The sequence below is a fragment of the Cydia pomonella genome, chromosome 6 (assembly GCF_033807575.1).
Source record: "Cydia pomonella isolate Wapato2018A chromosome 6, ilCydPomo1, whole genome shotgun sequence".
NCBI classification, from domain to species: domain Eukaryota; kingdom Metazoa; phylum Arthropoda; class Insecta; order Lepidoptera; family Tortricidae; genus Cydia; species Cydia pomonella.
The window spans coordinates 25446328-25468252 of NC_084708.1; the positions used below are offsets into that span (position 1 = coordinate 25446328).

The 21925-nt window shown below is 35.4% G+C and overlaps 1 protein-coding gene and 1 long non-coding RNA gene across 2 annotated transcripts in view; both read right to left on the reverse strand.

Moving 5' to 3' along the window:
* Window positions 1-21925, reverse strand: part of LOC133519383 (uncharacterized) — a 49789-nt gene that overhangs the window by 26526 nt on the left and 1338 nt on the right. The gene's annotated exons all lie outside the window — the stretch shown is intronic.
* On the reverse strand, window positions 16147-20594 carry LOC133518572 (uncharacterized). Its single transcript, XM_061852234.1, has 3 exons — window positions 19815-20594; window positions 17953-19703; window positions 16147-16481 (listed from the first exon to the last, which is right to left on the reverse strand). The coding sequence occupies exons 1-3, from the start codon at window positions 19985-19987 to the stop codon at window positions 16147-16149; spliced, it is 2259 nt and encodes a 752-aa protein (XP_061708218.1). The 5' UTR covers window positions 19988-20594.

Below are 21925 nucleotides of genomic sequence, written 5' to 3' on the forward strand. Positions count from 1 at the left end.
CGGGCGCCGCCGGCATATTGATGAATCGCTAGAAGTTTAGCCGACCGATAAATAAGGTACCTATAAATCGACGTTAATATTGCTCTTGTTTCGAACACGTACGGTTATTTTATTATTTATTTTATACCTATCCTGAGCGATGTATTCTAGGAGAAACGCACTTCATATCTAGTATATCAATATAATAAATAAATAAATATTATAGGACATTATTACACAAATTGACTAAGTCCCACAGTAAGCTCAATAAGGCTTGTGTTGAGGGTACTTAGACAACGATAGAATAGAATAGAATAAAATAGATTTTATTTGTATTAATTGTACATCGTCATATTACCTAAAACTACTGTTTATACGTAACAGTGAGCAAAACAATAATAAATTGATATAATAAATTATAAATATAAAGTATACTGAAAACAAATTAAATTAAACATCTTTTCATTAAATTGAATTATAGAAATTTCAATGTCATATAATCGATTACAAATTATAGTTAGCTTAGCCTATATATAATAATTTAATGTTTCGACATATTCATTCATCCAGGAATTCTTTTACCGAGTAATATGCTTTTGTTGAGCAAAACGTTTTGAGCTCACGTGTGAAACGTCGTTCAGTACTCAATTCTTTTATTATTTCAGGTAATTTATTGTAAATGTTTGCACCTATTACCCTTAAGGACTTCCCTGACTTCTGAAGTCTATGCGCGGGAACTGACAGCGCAGGTTTTCTTCTCGCTGAGTAGGTCTTGCTTATAGGGAACTCGTCGGGGTTCTTTCTCACATATTTACCTATCTCAAATATGAAGAGCGAAGGTACAGTCATCACCTTAAGGTTAATAAATAGCTGCCGTGCGGGTTCGTCCTCGGGGACTCTAGATATATATAATACAATATATAAATATTTATAAATACTTAAATACATAGAAAACACCCATGACTCAGGAACAAATATCCATGCTCATCACACGAATAAATGCCCTTACCAGGATTTGAACCCGGGACCATCAGCTTCGTAGGCAGGGTCACTACCCACTAGGCCAAACCGGTCGTCAATATAGTAGCGAAACGTGGACGATGCTTCAACGAGACAGAAAACGCCTTGAAGCTTTTGAAATGTGGTGCTGGCGGCGTATGGAGAAAATAAGCTGGACAGAAAAAGTAACCAACGAGGAGGTCTTAAATAGAGTTCGAGAAAAGCGGTGCCTATTGAGAAACATCGAAAGTAGAAAAGGAAACATGTTGGGACACCTGTTACGACACGACGAATTCATCAAGACCATCATAGAAGGGAAAGTAGAAGGAAGGAGAAATAGAGAAAAGCCAAGAAGGGCATACATGGATCAAGTGAAGGAGAAAGTGAACGTCGTGTCGTATCACGCCGTCAATGAAGAGGCCAATGAAAGGCATGCCTGGAGATTGCTTCACCGACAAGAGTGCAGCTCTTAAATTTATGATGATGATATCGATATTTAATTTTGCAATTATTCCTTTGCAAGGGGAATTATTAGCACGAGGAGTAAAAAAAAAAACAAATAACTATTTCCTAGTGACGTCTAAGTACATACACAGCTTAAACATTAATCCAAAATTTTAGCCTTCTTTACACTATTGTCCTCCAACTACCATGAAATAATAATAACCAATGCACTTAGGTAATGTACTGCAATTTATATTGAAACGCAGTTCATAGTTCCAATATACTTGGAACTACAGTAACGAGTTCCGTCGAAAAGCGTTTCGCTGGAACAATGCCTTTTATTACTTACAGTTCAACGTTGCAATAAATTGCATGCGTTTTAGATCATTGCTGGGTAAGCAGTTGTAAAGAATTCAATCGGTCATTCAAATGCCGCAGTGTATCGCAAACGCATGCGATTATTGGTGACGTTTCTAGAGGCCATAAGAATAAGTTACTTAAGAAATGAACCGTAGTTTTATCTGCCTACTGTAGATGAAGAATCAACATCAAACCCCGTTATCAGTGTTGCAGTTCATTGGAATAAAGAGTTGGCAAAAATACGTTACCCTTAATTCGCCTTTAGTACACAGCCTTAACTAGCAAATAATTTCGCCAGAAATTATGTTATGGTATGGGACTCACTGGCGTATCCAATATTTAGGATTTGAAACATATTTTAGTATAATTATTCTGATTTTAAAAATATTAAATAGGCTAAGTTGGTACGGGTGGTAAAGTTAGGGTATTCTAGTTTTATTTATAACTTTCAAACTATTTATAGGCAGCTCTATTTATTATTCCTTGGAAAATAGGCGCAAATTACACACTAACATTAGGGGTTAGATCATAATAATTTCGATTGCGAAAAGCGATGTCCACTAAACAAGCTGTTTCAATTCTCTAAACAAACATATTGAACACAGTTTAATCCCAGTTTGATTACAACAGATGTCACATCAACAGCTTAGTAAACAACTGCTAACAAGCAAACAAGTGTAGTGTTTGATGCACCGTACTGTGTCCTGTTATCATTGATTTTAGTCTATAATAGAGCATTTGCTTCTGACAGACCAGTGTAAATGACAATATAAAACGAGGTAGGTAGTTTACTAACAGGTCAGTGACATTTTTTTGTGACACCTTTTTATTCCTAATCGGTGCAAATTATATTTCCTTAACTATTTATTCGAATCGCATGTTAAATACATTATTAAAGACCGGGTATATCGCGAATTTATTTTATTACCGACGTGAAACTATGCCGCACTCTGGTGGGGATATATTTTAACTGAATTAAAACGAATCAAACGATGTTCAACAGTTCACTGTTATATTTCTAATCAAGTATTCTTTACAATCGACCGTTAGGATTCCAAACCGTAATCTGACTGAACTCGCTTCAAGTCGGATGCCCTGTCTCCTCTGCCATCCAACCTCTATATCGAATTATGAAATGTCCACTTCTTAAGGCCGTCTACCTACCACTAAAATGTTAGCAGGTGGTTACCTTAATCAGGGAATAACGTTACAGACGTTTCAACAGGAAATATGCTAGTCGCGGTCACGGATAAGGCATACGGCCCGATTCGAATAATAATTAAGACACGTTTAAGCTCTTTAAAAGATTGATAACTAAACGACATGTCAAAATTGACGTTTATTGCGAGTCCGCTGTGATCCCAAAAAATATTTCTGACTACAAAGTGACATTAGTTGCCCGAATCGAGCTGCTTCTGTCAATTATACGACATACAATCGATATCTAAATGAGAACTTATTTAAACCAGAACTTATCGTTATCGTATCTCATTCTTCGAATCGGACCGTAAGCGTATAAGCATACGCTTGCTTAGCCTAACCGATTTCCCAGTATAATTTTAAAATAGACATTTTGATACTACCTGACGAAAAGTCTATGAAAAATATAGAGAAAACATGCGTAACCCAGGAAAAATATCTGTGTTCATCACACAAATACATGCCCTTAATGGGATTTGAACCCAGGACCATCAGCATCATAGGCAGTTTCACTACCCACTAGGCCAGACCGGTTGTCAAAGTTTAAATTCAATTATGAATTAACATAATATTATTGCGGAATGAAATATACAAAAGTTGCTCCCTTCGCAATAGGAATCCCTTGTTGAATAGGTTTTTAACCAGATTTTCCTCTTAAAACCCGCGGGACGCGCTGTCTCAATATTTTCTGCAGGCTGGGCTGAATTCTTGAAAAATAAGTCTGTTTACTTCAACCAAAGAGTAATTGATTGTTTTTTTAATAATATAAGAGGCAAACGAGCTATTACTAGCCCATGGACGCAACAGCAGAGTGATTATAAGTACATTGCCGGCATTTAAAATGGGGTGACACTCTTTTCTTGAAGGTTTGTCGGTCGTAAGAAAAGGCGTTAAATCTAAGAAAAAATCATACCCTCTAGTTTAACATCCGAACTAGATGGCACCATATGTTTTGTACTTTGTCGGTGGCAAACAAGCATACGGCCTGCCTGATAGTAAGCAGTCTACTTAGCCTATGAACGCCTGCAACTCTAGAAGAGTTACATGCGCGTTGCCGACCCTAACACTCGTTGAGCTCTGGCAACCTTACTCACCGGTAGGAACACAACACTATGAGTAGGGTCTAGTGTTATTTGGCTGCGGTTTTCTGTAAGGTGGAGTTACATCCCGAGTGGGGCTCTGCTTTAGATCTGGAATGATATCGCTAGTCGATATACAAAACGCCTTTTTGATGGCAATGATGCCCTTATGAGGCGTCGTCTAAATATCCTTATTGATAGGATATTAAAAAGATACGAGTAACCTTTGCAAAAACTTTAAAAAAAATCGTTATATTTCATTTTCAGTGCCAGTTTTACCATAACATTTAAAAAAAAAAACTTTTTTTGACGAAATTTACATAAATTCATACCAGTTTCCTTCTCTTGGCCTCAGGAGCGCCTGGTTATAGTACATTGTGCAACGAGGGGGGTAAGTGAAATTTTGGTTACGAGGGTGGTAATTAAAGACCCGAGTTTGCAATATTCTTACCCCCGGAGTTACACACAATGTTTTTCATCACACTTGCGAAGAAAAAACTAAATTTTAAACGAAATAATTCTTAAATACGGTGACATATCAAACATTCTTCCGCCATTTTGTAATTTCTTGACAGGTTAGCATCGAGGGCACAAACCTATTTGGCATTCAGCCACGATTGAAAATTATATAAAAATATTTTAAACGGCTGTTAAATTAATCAAATTATTTAATTTTAAACATAAACAAAAACATTAAATTATAAACGTCAGTATTTTAAACGTAAAACTCATTTATGATAGTTGATTAGTATGAATAAGTGACATAATTTAAAAAAAACTCCCTAGGGAAAAGCTTTTTTTCACAATCCATAACTCCCGCGGGAACAAAATAGGCCTTTGTCTTTCAGTACACCTGAATAAAATAAAAACTTTTTCGAGCAAGTGTGATGAAAAAATATTTCGGGTACCTCGTGTTACACCGTGTACAACTCCGCGAGCGAAAGATATGAATCAATCTTCTCAACTCAGTGAATCGTTTTGCGCATCTCTAGCAGACGAAGTTTTGAACAGAAGCTACTCTAATAATAAAGATGAGTTACTGATTTCTATATTACTGGGTCTATAGATATAAATAAATGAAGACGTATCGTATTAGGTTTTACGGCCATTTTAATTGGTTCACACGTGGCGTTGATAGCACACTGTTTTATCGCCGCAATGAATCTTGAGAGGTTACCTTTTAGCTAGTAAGATAAATGTACGAGTAGGTACAATATCAAACAGGTTTCTGAGAATGTACTTTCTAGTAATGTGATGTCGTAAAGTCTGTTAGAGCTTAGATACGACGTCGTGTATATGTGTGTTGGCCCCGCCATACAACGCCGTAAAGTTGCACGACGCCGCAATGTGAGACAACGTCGTGTCGTGGGTATGTGTGGTGGCCCCGCCATACAACGCCGTAACGTTGCACGACGCCGCAATGTGAGTCAACGTCGTATCGTGGGTATGTGTGTTGGTCCCGCCATACAACGTCGTAGCGTTGCACGACGCCGCAACGTGAGAGGACGTCGTATCGTGGGTGTGTGTGGTGGCCCCGCCATGCAGCGCCGTAACGTTGCACGACGCCGCAACGTGAGACGACGTCGTATCGTGGGTATGTGTGTTGGCCCCGCCATACGACACCGTAACGTTACACGACGCCGCAATGTGAGACTACGTCGTATCGTGGGTATGTGTGGTGGCCCCGCCATCCAACGCCGTAACGTTGCACGACGCCGCAACGTGAGACGACGTCGTATCGTGGGTATGGGACTCGGATTCAAAACCCCGGACCCAAAACTGACAAAACTGTTATTGTTCATACTGTTAACTTACAGTTTGTAAATATAAGATTCATTACTGGGTGCGTAGCCAACTTGCCAATCGTTTGATCTCTGTAGCGAACGAAACGGAACTGTCACTATCGTAGGGGAGATATGCCATGAAACGGACGTTTAAATTTGAAGTAAGATTACATAGTGTAGTTATAAACTTAGGAACTCGTTAACTATCCTTTTTTTTTAATCTTTATTAGAGAGCTTTATCGCTTAGCGATTATGTCGCTCCATATAATCAACATACAATTACACTCATTAAGAGGCTGTCAACACCCAATGTCCTTGAAATTGATGTTACTTAAACAGTTTTTTAAGAAAGACCACTTTTAAGAAGACTTTTAGTCAAGTAAGAAAAATATATGTTCATATTAATTATATTTCAAAGACAGTGGTTGTACTCGATACATGATTGAACGAAATCGGCTCGATAGAAAATAATTGCAAAGATTTGTCTTAAAATCACAATTTCAAAACATTTACTTATATCTAAACCGTGGTTGAGTAAAATATTACACTAATAATCCACTTTTTTTTATTTAAATATTTTTCTTATCCTTGCCCAGGCCCAGTAACATGCGACAGTGTTATCTCATTTACTCCGATACAAATAGACAGTGTGCGCGCTTTAGGTATTGACAGCCTCGTAACGCTTACTAAGACCTATATTTACTAGTCTGAACAGTGCTCTGGCCTCGTCAGACTTCTATCCTTAAGGAATTAGGCTATACTATTGTATAATTATTAATACACCATATTAGATGAAAATTCAATTTATTGTAAGAATTTTTTTTTTAAATCTCATTTTTGTCCGTTTCATAAAACAGGTAGCATTGAATAGGACAATGGGTGTCTTGAAACGGACTAGGAACCAATGCCATACTTTGAGCCACATAAATACTCAATGTTACACAAATAAACTAAATAAAATTAATAAAATAAAATTAAATTAAATTAGTTAATTTATAAATAACTTTTATAAATTAACTTTTATTTATATAAGTCAAACATTTTGGTACATCATAAACTGAGATCATAAAATAAACAATTACAAAAAAACAACATAAAATAAATGTCCTTACCGGGATACCAACCCAGGACCATCAGCTATGGGGTCACTACCCACTAAGGCAGACCAGTGACCGGGGATCTCGGAAACGGCTCTAACGATTTCGATGAGGGTTTTCGGGGGTGAAAAATCGATCTAGCTAAATCTTATCTCTGGGAAAACGCGCATTTATGAGTTTTTATGTTTTTCGAGCAAAGCTCGGTGTTCCAGATATTGAATCTTAGGGCCGGTACAGACGGACTGCAACTCGACTGCAACTTGTATGGGAACTGCATGCCGACTGCACTCCAACTGCAACGTCGACGTGCAGTTCCCATACAAGTTGCAGTCGAGTTGCAGTCCGTCTGTACCGGCCCTTAACGGGAAGTCTACAGCTCACAGAGTGACTATTAATATTATTAATAGAAAATGGATTTCAAGGTCTCTGGTACCCTGAATATTCTAAACTTACGCCTCGCCTGTCATAAAATATTGTATTAAGTTAAGAAAATGGGGTTATTCGAAATAGGGCGGGTCCTAAACAAATACTGTTGGTTCATTTTGGACCCTTTTCGAAAGTAAGGGACGCGTTAAAGGGTAGGATTAGTAGCCCGATCAATGAGTGTTATTTTGTGATGATTTGAGAACATTATTTTTCTAATTCGCGTGAGGATTTTTTGCCAATCGATTATGATAAAAGATATCTAAGAAACACAACTAGAAAACCTGCTTTCAAATATAAAAAAAATCGCCCAAGGGTTTTTTTGCTTCAACCCTACAGTGTGGGATATCGTTGGAAAGGTCTTTCAAAACTAATAGGGGTATTCAAACATTTTTGATAGAGTGAATATATTCGGAGATAATCGCTCCGAAAGAAAAAAAAAGTGTCCCCCCCCCCCTCTAACTTTTGAACCGTAGGTCCAAAAAATATGGAAAAAATCGTGGAAGAGAGCTTAAGAAAGACATTAAATGAAAACTAAAGCGGACACGATCAGTTTAGCTGTTTTTGAGTTATCGCAAAATGTTTCCCCTTCATAGTAAAAAGACGTACAGTCAACCAATTTGAATCCTAGGCCACTATAGAACCTTGTCGCTTTAACTACTCTATACATGACATGTATCACTCAATAAGCACTGTCGTAGAAGTCATTATGACATGGTTCTATTGTGGCCTAGGAATCTAATTGGTTGACCGTACATCCACAGTTCATCCCTTGGTTAACAATCTACTATACTTTAAGCTTCAGTTTAGCTTATTGTGACGGAAGAGTGACTACGGAACCCTACACTGAGCATGGCCCTACATGTTCTTGGCCGGTTTATTCTAATTAAGATACGATACTGAATATGCCCTTAAAAGGATCCCTACTAATTTTGTTACATTCATTCATCATTCATTTTTCAGTTTTGTTACATCTTGTATACTGCATCTTGTATAGAGCAGTCAAACTTATAACACACCTCTTTTTACCTTGGGGGTCAAAAATACAAGAGCACTCAGAGAACATAATTGAATTTTGTTATTACATACACAGAAGTGTATGAATAAAACCGGCCAAGTGCGAGTCGGACTCGCACACCGAGGGTAGGTATATATTATTATATGATTTAACCAAAAAATTACGGTTTTCGCAATTTTTCCTTTATCTATGCTATAACACGTTACTTCGTACTAAATTTCAAGATTCTGAGTTCACGGGAAGTACTTACCCTGTACGTTTTGATTCACTTGCGAGTGTCGAAAATTTGCTGAAATTTGCGGCATAAACAGCTGTATCTTTTGATTGCGTTGGCTTAGAAGTTTGATTTTTTCACAGCTCGAAGGGACACTAGACCTGAATACTTGATATAAATTCCAGCCTGATACCTCCACGCGTTCCTAAGAAAAAGGGTCTCGACAGACAGACGTGATGACAGAGAGAGTGATCCTATAAGGGTTCCGTTTTTCCTTTCGAGGTACGGAACCCTAAAAGTGGTAAATTTCAGGACACAACCATTTTAAACGTTTCTAAACACGCCTCTACTCTACTTTTATTAACCTTTTTGAGTGAACTAAAGCGCGAATCACTCTAAAAATGTAATAGCAATATAGCAATCTTGAGCCCGAAGTAATCCTGAACAGTGTAGCTTTTATAGCCACTAAGTAGCCACTTACATGACCGTGCCAGTAATCATGGCGCCGGTTTCAGGGTTCCGTATCTTTGTAGATTAATAAAATAATTGACATAAAGTGCGGTGGGGCAAGATAAAAAGTCGCCCGTAATGCATCTTTTGTCTTTTAATAGGTAGGTAGCAATATAGCAACCTTGTACCCTAAGTAATCCGCAACTCTGAAACTTTTATAGTCACTAAGTAGCCACTTACATGACCGCGCCAGTAATCAAGGCGCCGGTTTCAGAGTTCCGTATCTTTGTAGATTAATAAAATAAATTGACATAAAGTGCGTTGGGGTAAGTTAAACAGTCGCCCGTAATGCATACGGACCATTTTTTGTCTTTTAATAGGTAGGTAGCAATATAGCAATCTTGTACCCCAAGTAATCCGCAACTGTGAAACTTTTATAGTCACTAAGTAGCCACTGACATGACCGCGCCAGTAATCAAGGCGCCGGTTTCAGAGTTCCGTATCTTTGTAGATTAATAAAATAAATTGACATAAAGTGCGTTGGGGTAAGTTAAACAGTCGCCCGTAATGCATACGGACCATTTTTTGTCTTTTAATAGGTAGGTAGCAATATAGCAATCTTGTACCCCATGTAATCCGCACCTGTGAAACTTTTATAGTCACTACGTAGCCACTTACATGACCGTGCCAGTAATCAAGGCGCCGGTTTCAGAGTTCCGTGTCTTTGTAGATTAATAAAATTATATACATATTTTATTTAACCCTTTAAAGCGCAAGAATAGCCAAGGTAGTGAGTTCAAGCCTCTTTGGTGCTCAGTTGTACTCTTGATTCTGGTTTGAAAACCGAGGGCACCGAGGCACAAAGTAAATAGCGCCGGCGCGCGCCGGAGCAGAGAGTCCGCTCAGTACAAACTAGTACAAAGTGCCATTTTCGCCGCACGCAGACAGACGTGACATTTACAGGCGTTCTCGGGCACTCTCGGGCAGAGCTTAGTCGGGTTGTGCGCGCGTTGCTCACTTGACGTCCCCGCCGCTATGTAGGTACCTACTGTCATGTACGTCAAAATGCAGTCTCTAAGGAATAATATAAACATGATAAGATGCATGTATAAACGAATCGATGTATGTATGTCTGTAAACTGATATTACCTACTCCTTTTTAAAATTCGAAATTAATACAGAAGCAACCCTAGTGAGTCGGGCAAGTTTAGGTCTGTACATTCAAGAACGGCGGAACGGACCTTCTATTTATTTTTTATTTTGTGACCGAGGGTTCCGGACAACCTTTAAATTATATCGTGTGGCTATAAAGGCGAAAGACTTTTGATCAGAAGTATCTATACTAAGTATATTTGAGTACAGCGCCATATATCAGAAAATTGTGTAACTAATGTGCGCGATGTAATGCACATATGTTGGTTTTACGAGCATAATTCTTTATCATGTGAACAGATTTCAGAAATTTATCTTTTATATGGAAAAAAAAGGGTTTTTAATGTAATCTCATAGAAATTTCAAGTGTAACGGAACACACGTTAAGTTGGTTAAATTTCAAACTGAATTCAGTTTTTTTTTGTTAATGAAAAAAAAGTTAACAAGATGCTGATTATATTTTTCCTGTAAAATTTATAGTTATGTTAATATTATGTAAAAATTTCATATTTTTTTAACATATCCTAGTATATGAATACAGTGTCATTACGACACAAAGTGTTTGATAAAATATTATCATTTTGAGTGATGTTATAATTTAAATAGGTCTCTAAGATTAATTGATCCCAAGAACCAAGATCAATAAAAAAAAACGATCGATCGGTAAAAAAAATGTCAATCTTTCTTGGATAAATTTGTATTGAATTTTTTTTACGTTTGACGTTTTTGACACATACTCTAATAATTTATTAAAAGTGTGAATACCAATGTCTGTTAATAAGAAAGTAGAGGAAAGTTTCCTAAGACCACTTTCACTTAGCATTCCAGCATAACATGATCTAGCAACACCAATCCATTTAAAAAATCCACCCCGTATGGTTATGTTTATCTTATGCCGCTGACTGGACGCAAGCGGCGCAGGGCGGCGAGTGGAAAATTAAGGCCATTCATACATTGCCATCGACCAGGAACGGCCTTGATTCGCCGCTCGCCGCTTGCGTCCAGTCTGTGGCCTTAGCAGTGAAGAGCAATGCCGCAAATACACTTATTTGCTCTGACCTCAATTACTCCGACCACTAATTTGGACGCCAAATTGCTCGACACTTGGATTGTCCTTCGATCAATACTTGAGGTATGTTTGAGCATCTCGATGGTGCTGTCTTGATTGTCTGTTTGTGTTGAAAATGTAGTTAAAATTCCTCGATATTGATTGAGAGTTAGATGAACATATCCGCCGCCATATGATCGAAGTTACGCTCTCATTTTAAAACGTCATGCTAAATAACATGAAACTTGGTATTTGAACAGTATGACTAAAGTGGGATTTTATTGTTAGAAATTATAAGACATAGAAAATAGATGTTAAGAGAGCTTATTTGGAACGACCGACTGGTCGCCGTCCAGTGGGTCGGCCCAGATACCGCTGGAGCGACAGTGTACAGGCGGATCTGTGCCAACTCAAAGCCGATAACTGGCAGGAAGTGGCACAGGATCGGGACAGGTGGCGTTCTCTCGTTTTTGAGGCCACGGAAAGACCACGGGGACAACGCCGTCTTCGAAACGTCGGTGGTAAATTTACGACTTAATACGCTATTAAGTCCCGTTTGTGTTAGTTACCCCATACGTAGTTTTTAAATTTCAAGGCAACACAGAAGTGCGTCCCAAAAAATTAATTGTTAGATTTCGTTTGCCGTTTAGGCCGTCAAAATAATTTTACCCGCCCTCTCGCCGGGCTTGTTGCCCCGGGAGAATTTTTAGAAAATTCAATTTTGGATCTCATTCTGAAACATATCAATTAGATAAAATAATATTTTAAACGTATTGGTTACTACTGATAGAGAATATTTCACAAATAAATTAATTTAAATCGTATCTAATGCAAGTTTATAAATAACAATACAAACAAAATAACGACGGCCGATACTTTATATACTCGTATGTGGGTTATTTCGTAAAAAAATTGCGACCATTTTAAAACTTTATTTTTTGCATTAGAAATAAACCATATTTTACATAAAAATATTAATAATAATACTTAGGACATAATAATTGTTCCGTGATGGGAAATACATACTTAGGATAATGAAAGCACCATTGTTCTGTGCAATAGCGGGTATTACATGTTCTACCATCACTGCACTCTGTCGCCACTGGCTAATATTGTAAACCAGTGATTAACTTATAAATACTATGCCTTAAGAGGCTGTCAATACCTAAAGCGCGCACACTGTCTGTTTGTATCGGAGTAAATGAGATAGCACTGTCGCATGTTACTGGGCCTGGGTAAGGGAATAATAAGAAAAATATTTAAATAAAAAAAGTGGATTATTAGTTTAATATTTTACTCAACCACGGTTTAGATATAAATGTTTTGAAATTGTGATTTTAATTGCAGACCCATAAGTCAAAACAATAAAGACATAAAACCGTTTAATTGTGATTTTAAGACCAATCTTTGCAATTATTTTCTATCGAGCCGATTTCGTTCAATCATGTATCGAGTACAACCACGGTCTTTGAAATATAATTAATATGAACATATATTTTTCTTACTTGACTAAAACAAATAGTCTTTCTTAAAAAACTGTTTAAGTATCATCAATTTCAAGGACATTGGGTGTTGACAGCCTCTTAAACGGTTGTTTGACAAATTTTCACTAAGACTTTGATGCATCAAAGAGGTTTATTTACAGTCTACCACGAACACAAAACATGAAATTTCGTTATTTGCATCTCTATCACTGGAATATGCAAGAGTAATAGATCATGTGATAATTGCGGGCATTGATATTTTTGACCCCCACATTGCTAGGTTTAAGAAATGCTTGGCTGACATCAGTAGTAGGGATGTGTGCGTTCTGGCTCAGCTTTGGAGGGTCAAACAGTCCTGGTTTTGGTTGATGACCTTTTTTTTAGCAGCCACACTGAGAACCTCAGGTGTTACTTGGTGTCAACAAGTGGGCGGGGTGTTGGTTCAAGATGTCGCTCTCCTATTGGTCGTTGCGGTCATTAGTGGTTCTAATTAGCTAATGACATTCCATTAATTAGGCCACACCTCGGGGCGGGGGTCTTGGTTCTGGATGGCGCTCTCCTATTGGTCGTTGCTGTCATTTATGATGCTCATTCCTTATTACATCGTAATTACATAATTCTCGATGGGACTCTGCTATTGGGTAGGTAATTAATGATTCCCTAACTGCATCCATTAATTAGGCGACATTGCTCATTTACGAGTAAACTGTTATGAGCCTTTCATATATTCTTAGACCAACCAACAGACGTTTCTCAGGGGTCACGGTTCTAACCTAACCTAACCTATCAACAGCGCATCACGGTTTAAACCTAACCTAACCTACCAACAGACGTTTCTGTCTGCTCAGGGGTCACGGTTCTAACCTAACCTAACCTAACCTAACCTAACCTAACCAACCTGTCTCTAATGCCATCGAAGTTCAAATCAAACCTAACCTAATTTTATTATTTTTAGAATACTTCAAATATCTAGTTTTATAAATATTCTCGTTCATTACAAAGTTGAATGTTGAAATCTCTATTTCACACAATGGAATTTTAATGTGACTTTAATGTATGTATGTAATGTATGTATAATCTACTTAGTAATTGAGCTTATCATAATTGTTAGCCAAATTCCAATAACACGTATTTAGAAGCAAAACAAGTTATCAATTATCAAACAAGACTTTGTATTGAAACAAGATTTTTAATGATCAAGAGTTGTATATATAAAGACCTACGACGATTTCTTTTTTATACTACTATCGATTGACCCACGCTGTACTCCTACACCAGAAGGCATCAATATGTCAGTAAGTCTTCAATTATTAACTACAAATATTGTACATGTTTTTCTAATGTTAAGATTTTAAGAACTGTGGTAATCACGAAATTATGTAAATTTACAATTGTGTAATACATGTTTTGTTTTTAAATACAGAACTCCCCATCAAATGTCTTCGACGGCCAAGACTATACATTTAAGCAGTACTATTATCCAGTGTCAGATGCAGAGGACAGCCTAACTTGTGTACCAGACGAGCCGATGAAGCGAAAATTAAACACACACTCAAATATCGATGCATTCTTTGACCAGCCAAAGATAAAGAGGAAGAAAAACGTGTCTTCCACTGTAGGAAAAGGCTGTAAAGGGGGTGGTATATCATATATATCTACAAACAAAGACGATGGTACGAATTCGACACATCTAATCAAAATAGAAATATTTGATATGAAAAAACTATCCAAAGTTTCTGATACAACTAAACACTGGATGTTTGCGGATGTGCGTGCAAAATATTTCGTGATGGAAAATGAAACAAATAAGCACTTACAGCAAGCTAAAGATCTCATTTACGGAATCACGAAGGAGATTTCCGAATCCGACGAGTGTAAAAAGTACCATTTTAATTCAAAAGTCTAATCACTGTTGTCTAATTGTGAATAAAAATATATAGTTTATACATGTTGATGTTTTATTTCTTTATTATATTGTGTGTAGTTATAAATAAAACCAAATCACATTTTTTATCATATTATATTTATTCAAATAATATTCTAAACATATGACATATAGTAACATCATTACTTATTCTGTTTACAGCGGAAAAAACATTAATAAAATCATGCATTTTAACATTTTTTGTTTTTAAATAAAGATAAACTAAACAATATTTTCCACAAACCGATGTTAAATAACTTTGCAGTTCTTGGTGATTATAGAACCACTTCTTAGCATTTCTTTTCAAGAACATTTTATGATAACCTTCTGGTTTTCGACCGAATGAATCAAAATATTCACCAACACCATTGACATCAATGTAAATGGCTATCCAATGTGAGCCAGGTTTAAAATCTGGATCTAAGTTGCTTATTATGAAAACAGGTAGTTGAACAAACATTGGCATTCTGTTGGCTGCAAATACATTCGATTCCAAGGCTATATTCATTTTATTCATATAGTGTTGAATCTTATTTGAGTTTTGTCTCTCGGATTCTTAAAGTAAATAATGTAGTTAGCATTCAATGATATATCACGTTGCCCTTTTCCCTGATGAAATAGGTTCTGTGTTATGTAAAAAACACTTATATTTCGATGATGACTCCCTTTAGTAAAAATATCAACTATCCGTCCATCGGATTCTCTCATTAAATCATCTATAATAAGCAGTTGTGGTTGTTTACCATCAAACATACCCAAGTCTGGAATACCTTGATTATAATTCACATTCTTTAAATTGTACAATGGCTGCATTTCATCATAACACCACACAATTTTTTGGAATGATTGATTACAAACTGCTTTGATACTATTTAAAAAACTTGTTACAAAATGTGATTTCCCACAACTACTGGGGCCAGCAACAATGGCTGTAAATGGATGCAAAAAATGAATCATTATTTTTTTATTTTCCCGAGGAGGGTAAAAAACACGTCTTATAATGAAGAAGGTAAGGGAAGAAATAAATATGTATCATTTTTTTTTATAAAAAATAAATAAACTGGTATATTCTATAGTATTTGTTTATTATATTATAAATCGATATTCTAATTACAAAAATACAATTAAAACTATAACTATGTTATATTATAACTAAGAGATCACTACAACGATTATTATTACTAATACTATTATATATATATTTTTTTTTAAATTAAATTAAAGTAACACATTTAAACACTTGCATCAAATTAATTACTACAATAAAGTGTACATAAACATTTTATTTTATTTTATTTACAGTTGCTTCATTATAATTACAAATGCTAATAACTAAACAATTTACAATACATAATATTATTATTAAACACTATTTTCTTAAGCTATAATGACCCCATGCTAAAGTGTTAGTAGAATTCGGTATAATGTAGCGTTTACTATCATCATAAGATAGACTAATTTTATTGATATTTTGTGTGAAAATTACGTGTTTTATGGATCTAAATCTATACATTTTTGAATATTTTTTGTTTCGTCAAAAAGACAAGTTTTGTAGTCATCCATTTTCATCTTTTTTGTTACAGCTTTGTTAACACCCTTAGCTTTTGCTTTAAATTTATCCGTATCTTTTACAGCATCAACACTTATAGCATACATTTTTGATCTTAATCCTACGAACTCCTTTAATATTTTTCCTTTGATTTCATCTTTGAAAAATCCTAGTTTCTTTTTGTTTAATTGTGGGAAACCAAAAATGTTGTTTTCTTCATACTCCGACGTATCAAAAAACTGAGGTATGTCTGGTTTTATGGCTAAATAAAAGTCATCTATAAAGTATTGATAGATAAAACTATCTGTGTCCGTATACAGTAATTTAACATTATTTTCAAATTTTATTTTCATATAATTATAGTGAAAATCATACATCAATGTTTTTGATATGTCTAAAATACAAAAACCTAAATAAATTGGTTTATTGTAATACAACTTAGTCTTATTCAACTGAATAGCAATTAGATTTTCTGAAAATATACACACGCTGTGTAGTTCAGGTCTTGCTACTAACGACTGAGCACCTTGCACTTTACCTTTATTTTCCCAATGTGTAATTAATTTAACATTTACCCTTTTTTCGATATTTTCCATTGTCTTTCCGAACACAGCATTATTCATAAGTTTATAAAAGTCCTTTTCGAAATCCGATTTTGCTTGGGTACGATGGTGAGTATTCAGATCAATGTATTTTTTTAACCACGGACTTTGTTTAAATTTTAGCACTCTATGAATTTTTGTTAGTTTTAATCCTAAATTTATACACTGTTTGAGATTTCTGTAATGAATAATGTACTTTGTTTTTTTGTTTAAATTTGGAACTAATTTCCTTTCTTTACAATGACCAATAACAACATTTTCTGGACAAAGTGGAAAATCAGAGTGCAAATTATGCAGGATATCCGGGTAATCAAGGTCAACTTGAAGGATGTAACCGTAATCACATGAATCTGATATGTTAAAATCCACATTTTCATTGACCCACTCAAACTCTCCAATAGGCAAATATTGTGACATAGCCCATCCGTATAAATTATTCGCATCAAAATAAGCTAGATAAGATTTTGGTTCATTAGGTTTAAATTCATCTTTTAAGTACTCGTTGTTGGCTTTGGCATATCGATTGCTGCACTGAGATATTCCCCCTCTAATACCTGATTTGACAAAAGAGACTTTTTCAAAGTCAGTTAGTAATTCTAGTTCAACGTTAGTATGCTTAAGCATTGCATCCCAACTCAGACCAGGTGCTGTATAGTAATGTGAGGGGTCCAAGTCATATGTTTCCAAACAAAGTTTTCGAAAATTTTCAAATACGTCTGCCAGTAACATTACATCGGTTTTCAAATATAAGTTAGAATAATCTAACATTGTTTTGCATTTAAAATGATCCCAGACATCTTGAGCATGAGCGTAGTCTATATCGGAAATGGGGCTATCACTTAAACAATTGTAAAATTCAGGTTTGGTTGGGAGTGATGTAGCATTTAATGAGTCATAAGATTTAATCATTTCATACGGGAAAACACCCTTCCTTATTAGTCTTTTAAAGTCATCTTGGAGCGGGAATTGCTTTCGTAACTCTATAAATTGGTTTATTTCTAGATTATGAGCGAGTTTGTCCAAGCTTTCGGACATAAACTTGAAAGAATCTAAAAACCGTAAACTAATTTCTTGTCCATTTATACGTATTTTTTTTTGAAAAGGAAATGTATTTTTCTTTGTTTTGAGGAATAATTGAAATCTCACCTTCATCAAAATTTAATGCATGTACAATAAAATGAGCATCATAATTACTTAAATTATGTAAAAATATGGGTACAAAGCGGGGTGTCTTATACTTGGAACTGCAAAATGAATGTGCTAGTCCTTCGAAGTGACCAGTACTCCATTCATAATGTTCAACGCAGTCTAATAGTAACTCATTATTACAAATAAAACAATGTTTTGTTCTGTTAATAGTTTCTTCATCCGCTGAAGTTAGGGGAACTGGAGCTTTTTGAAAACAAATCTTACGTTGGATTTGAGCAACATCTTTGCTTACGCTTAGCATGAAATTCTTAGCACAATCAGGTCCAGTATAAGTGCAATATTTTGAAAGGTTATCGTCATATGAACATTTTATGTAATAGCCGTAGCTGTAAACTTCGTGCTGTTGAACATTATTTGTAAACGGTTTTGATGAATCTAAATTTGCGTTAGAGTTCGATATAGGTTTCAGAAACGATTCGAAGTCCGCATAAATTACAAATGGTAACTTGTGTTTTCGTATAAATGCATCAAACAACATTTTATTACTAGGCTTCATTTCCTCAAACCAATTTTTTTTGTTCGTCTTTTCAATGTCAGGTAGCTCTGTTACAACATGAGCACAATCATTTTTCTGGTGATTTTTCAACTTTTGTTCGGTAAAAAAATATAAGAGACAACCATCACAAATATGAATTGCATCATGACGACCAGTTATTTGCCTATTAACTAATCGCGATAAATTCTTAATAAAGCAGTAATGGCCCGTATTACCATTGCTTAAATACAAAAGATTAATGTGTCTTTCTTTCCTTGATTTGGTAAAATGCAAGGGCCCAACTATGTTGTTTCTTTTCGAAATGCTATCATATTCAAGCCCAAATACATTAATGCTTATGTCATTTAACTTTTCAACTTTTTTTATATCACTTAATTTTACGGGAAAACGTATGCCGTCAAACTTTAACTTATTTTGATGCTGCATGTATGAGGTAGTTCTGTTAGCGTTTTTTACAACAGGAAAGATACCAGACAACAAAGCCCATTTAAGACATTGGTGATCATTATTTTGTACATTTATCACTGCCTTTTTACTTTTGATATCCTTTGGTAAATCCAAATAAGATGATCCTCTCAAAGGATTAAATTTGTTGACATTCATGTCTACAAACAAAATCTTCTTTAAGGACCATCCACTGTCTTTTTTCTCAAATTCACTCATGTGTGTACATAACGTGTCCTTTACTTTTTTAATGAGCGGGTCATAATCGTCTCCAATACAAAAGTTATAATTAAAACTTTGAAAATCAAAAACGTTTTTTAGATCTTTGGTTTCCTGCACAAACTCCGCATGCACTATAAAATTAATATTAATTATCGTAAGCTCATCTAAACATTCCTTTATTAAGGCCTGAATTTTATTTTTTATGGATTCAAAAAATATTTCAGGAGTTTCGAATTCAGTCTCTTGATTATCTGATCCTATTCTGTAAGTGCGGATTCGACATCCAAACGCAGAATTGATTAAACTAACATTACTTAATTCATGGGTGTTGTGTTCTATAACTTTGTTCTTGTGAATATTACTTTTCAAATGATTTGAAAAATATCGTTGTCTTACCCATATATTACAAGCTTCGCATAATTTCTTTTCTTCATAATTTTCCGAAATTTCAACTGCACTAGATGGTCCTGCATCTGCAATATCCACAGCTTTCCTTTTGATCCCTCCTCCGGATTGGCGAATAACGCTAAAATAAAAAATAAACATAATTTAATAAACATGACGAAAAAAAAAAAAAAACGACTAAAACATTTAAAAATAACTTTTTTCAAGAAAAGTAAAAATTATCTGAGCTTACCTATTTTCGTTTTTGGAGTCGTTTCCTCCAAAGGTACATAATTCCCAGAATCGTTGTGAAGTATCTGCTATAAATTCGACGTCTTCTATTTCAAGACACTTGTTAACCATATGGCAATCCATACTGTCTTCACACTCAAAGAAATTACTTTTTGCGTCTTCGATTTCATCCATGATAGAAAATGAATTGTATAACCAACACACTGCGAAGTCTCAAGGGTTAGTGATGTACATTAATTTGTAGGAAGCCCTATTTATACGAACTATTTGTGGTTGTGAACATATTTAGCTAATATGATATCAATCATTAACTAACTAGCTTCAAATATAGTTCTAAAGTATTTTATTAATAGTTTTCTCATACATCTAATTAAGTTATTACACTTCAGTTATTACAACAGTGATTAGACTTTTGAATTAAAATGGTACTTTTTACACTCGTCGGATTCGGAAATCTCCTTCGTGATTCCGTAAATGAGATCTTTAGCTTGCTGTAAGTGCTTATTTGTTTCATTTTCCATCACGAAATATTTTGCACGCACATCCGCAAACATCCAGTGTTTAGTTGTATCAGAAACTTTGGATAGTTTTTTTCATATCAAATATTTCTATTTTGATTAGATGTGTCGAATTCGTACCATCGTCTTTGTTTGTAGATATATATGATATACCACCCCCTTTACAGCCTTTTCCTACAGTGGAAGACACGTTTTTCTTCCTCTTTATCTTTGGCTGGTCAAAGAATGCATCGATATTTGAGTGTGTGTTTAATTTTCGCTTCATCGGCTCGTCTGGTACACAAGTTAGGCTGTCCTCTGCATCTGACACTGGATAATAGTACTGCTTAAATGTATAGTCTTGGCCGTCGAAGACATTTGATGGGGAGTTCTGTATTTAAAAACAAAACATGTATTACACAATTGTAAATTTACATAATTTCGTGATTACCACAGTTCTTAAAATCTTAACATTAGAAAAACATGTACAATATTTGTAGTTAATAATTGAAGACTTACTGACATATTGATGCCTTCTGGTGTAGGAGTACAGCGTGGGTCAATCGATAGTAGTATAAAAAAGAAATCGTCGTAGGTCTTTATATATACAACTCTTGATCATTAAAAATCTTGTTTCAATACAAAGTCTTGTTTGATAATTGATAACTTGTTTTGCTTCTAAATACGTGTTATTGGAATTTGGCTAACAATTATGATAAGCTCAATTACTAAGTAGATTATACATACATTACATACATACATTAAAGTCACATTAAAATTCCATTGTGTGAAATAGAGATTTCAACATTCAACTTTGTAATGAACGAGAATATTTATAAAACTAGATATTTGAAGTATTCTAAAAATAATAAAATTAGGTTAGGTTTGATTTGAACTTCGATGGCATTAGAGACAGGTTGGTTAGGTTAGGTTAGGTTAGGTTAGGTTAGGTTAGAACCGTGACCCCTGAGCAGACAGAAACGTCTGTTGGTAGGTTAGGTTAGGTTTAAACCGTGATGCGCTGTTGATAGGTTAGGTTAGGTTAGAACCGTGACCCCTGAGAAATGTCTGTTGGTTGGTCTAAGAATATATGAAAGGCTCATAACAGTTTACTCGTAAATGAGCAATGTCGCCTAATTAATGGATGCAGTTAGGGAATCATTAATTACCTACCCAATAGCAGAGTCCCATCGAGAATTGTGTAATTACGATGTAATAAGGAATGAGCATCATAAATGACAGCAACGACCAATAGGAGAGCGCCATCCAGAACCAAGACCCCGCCCACTTGATAACTTCAACTAGGAGGTGTGGCCTAATTAATGGAATGTCATTAGCTAATTAGAACCACTAATGACCGCAACGACCAATAGGAGAGCGACATCTTGAACCAACACCCCGCCCACTTGTTGACACCAAGTAACACCTGAGGTTCTCAGTGTGGCTGCTAAAAAAAAGGTCATCAACCAAAACCAGGACTGTTTGACCCTCCAAAGCTGAGCCAGAACGCACACATCCCTACTACTGACATCCTTTTCTCCTGCACTCTCACTGACGGATGACATCAGCTTTGACTTGGGTTTGTTTCGATGTTAAATCTTAATAATGTAAAGTT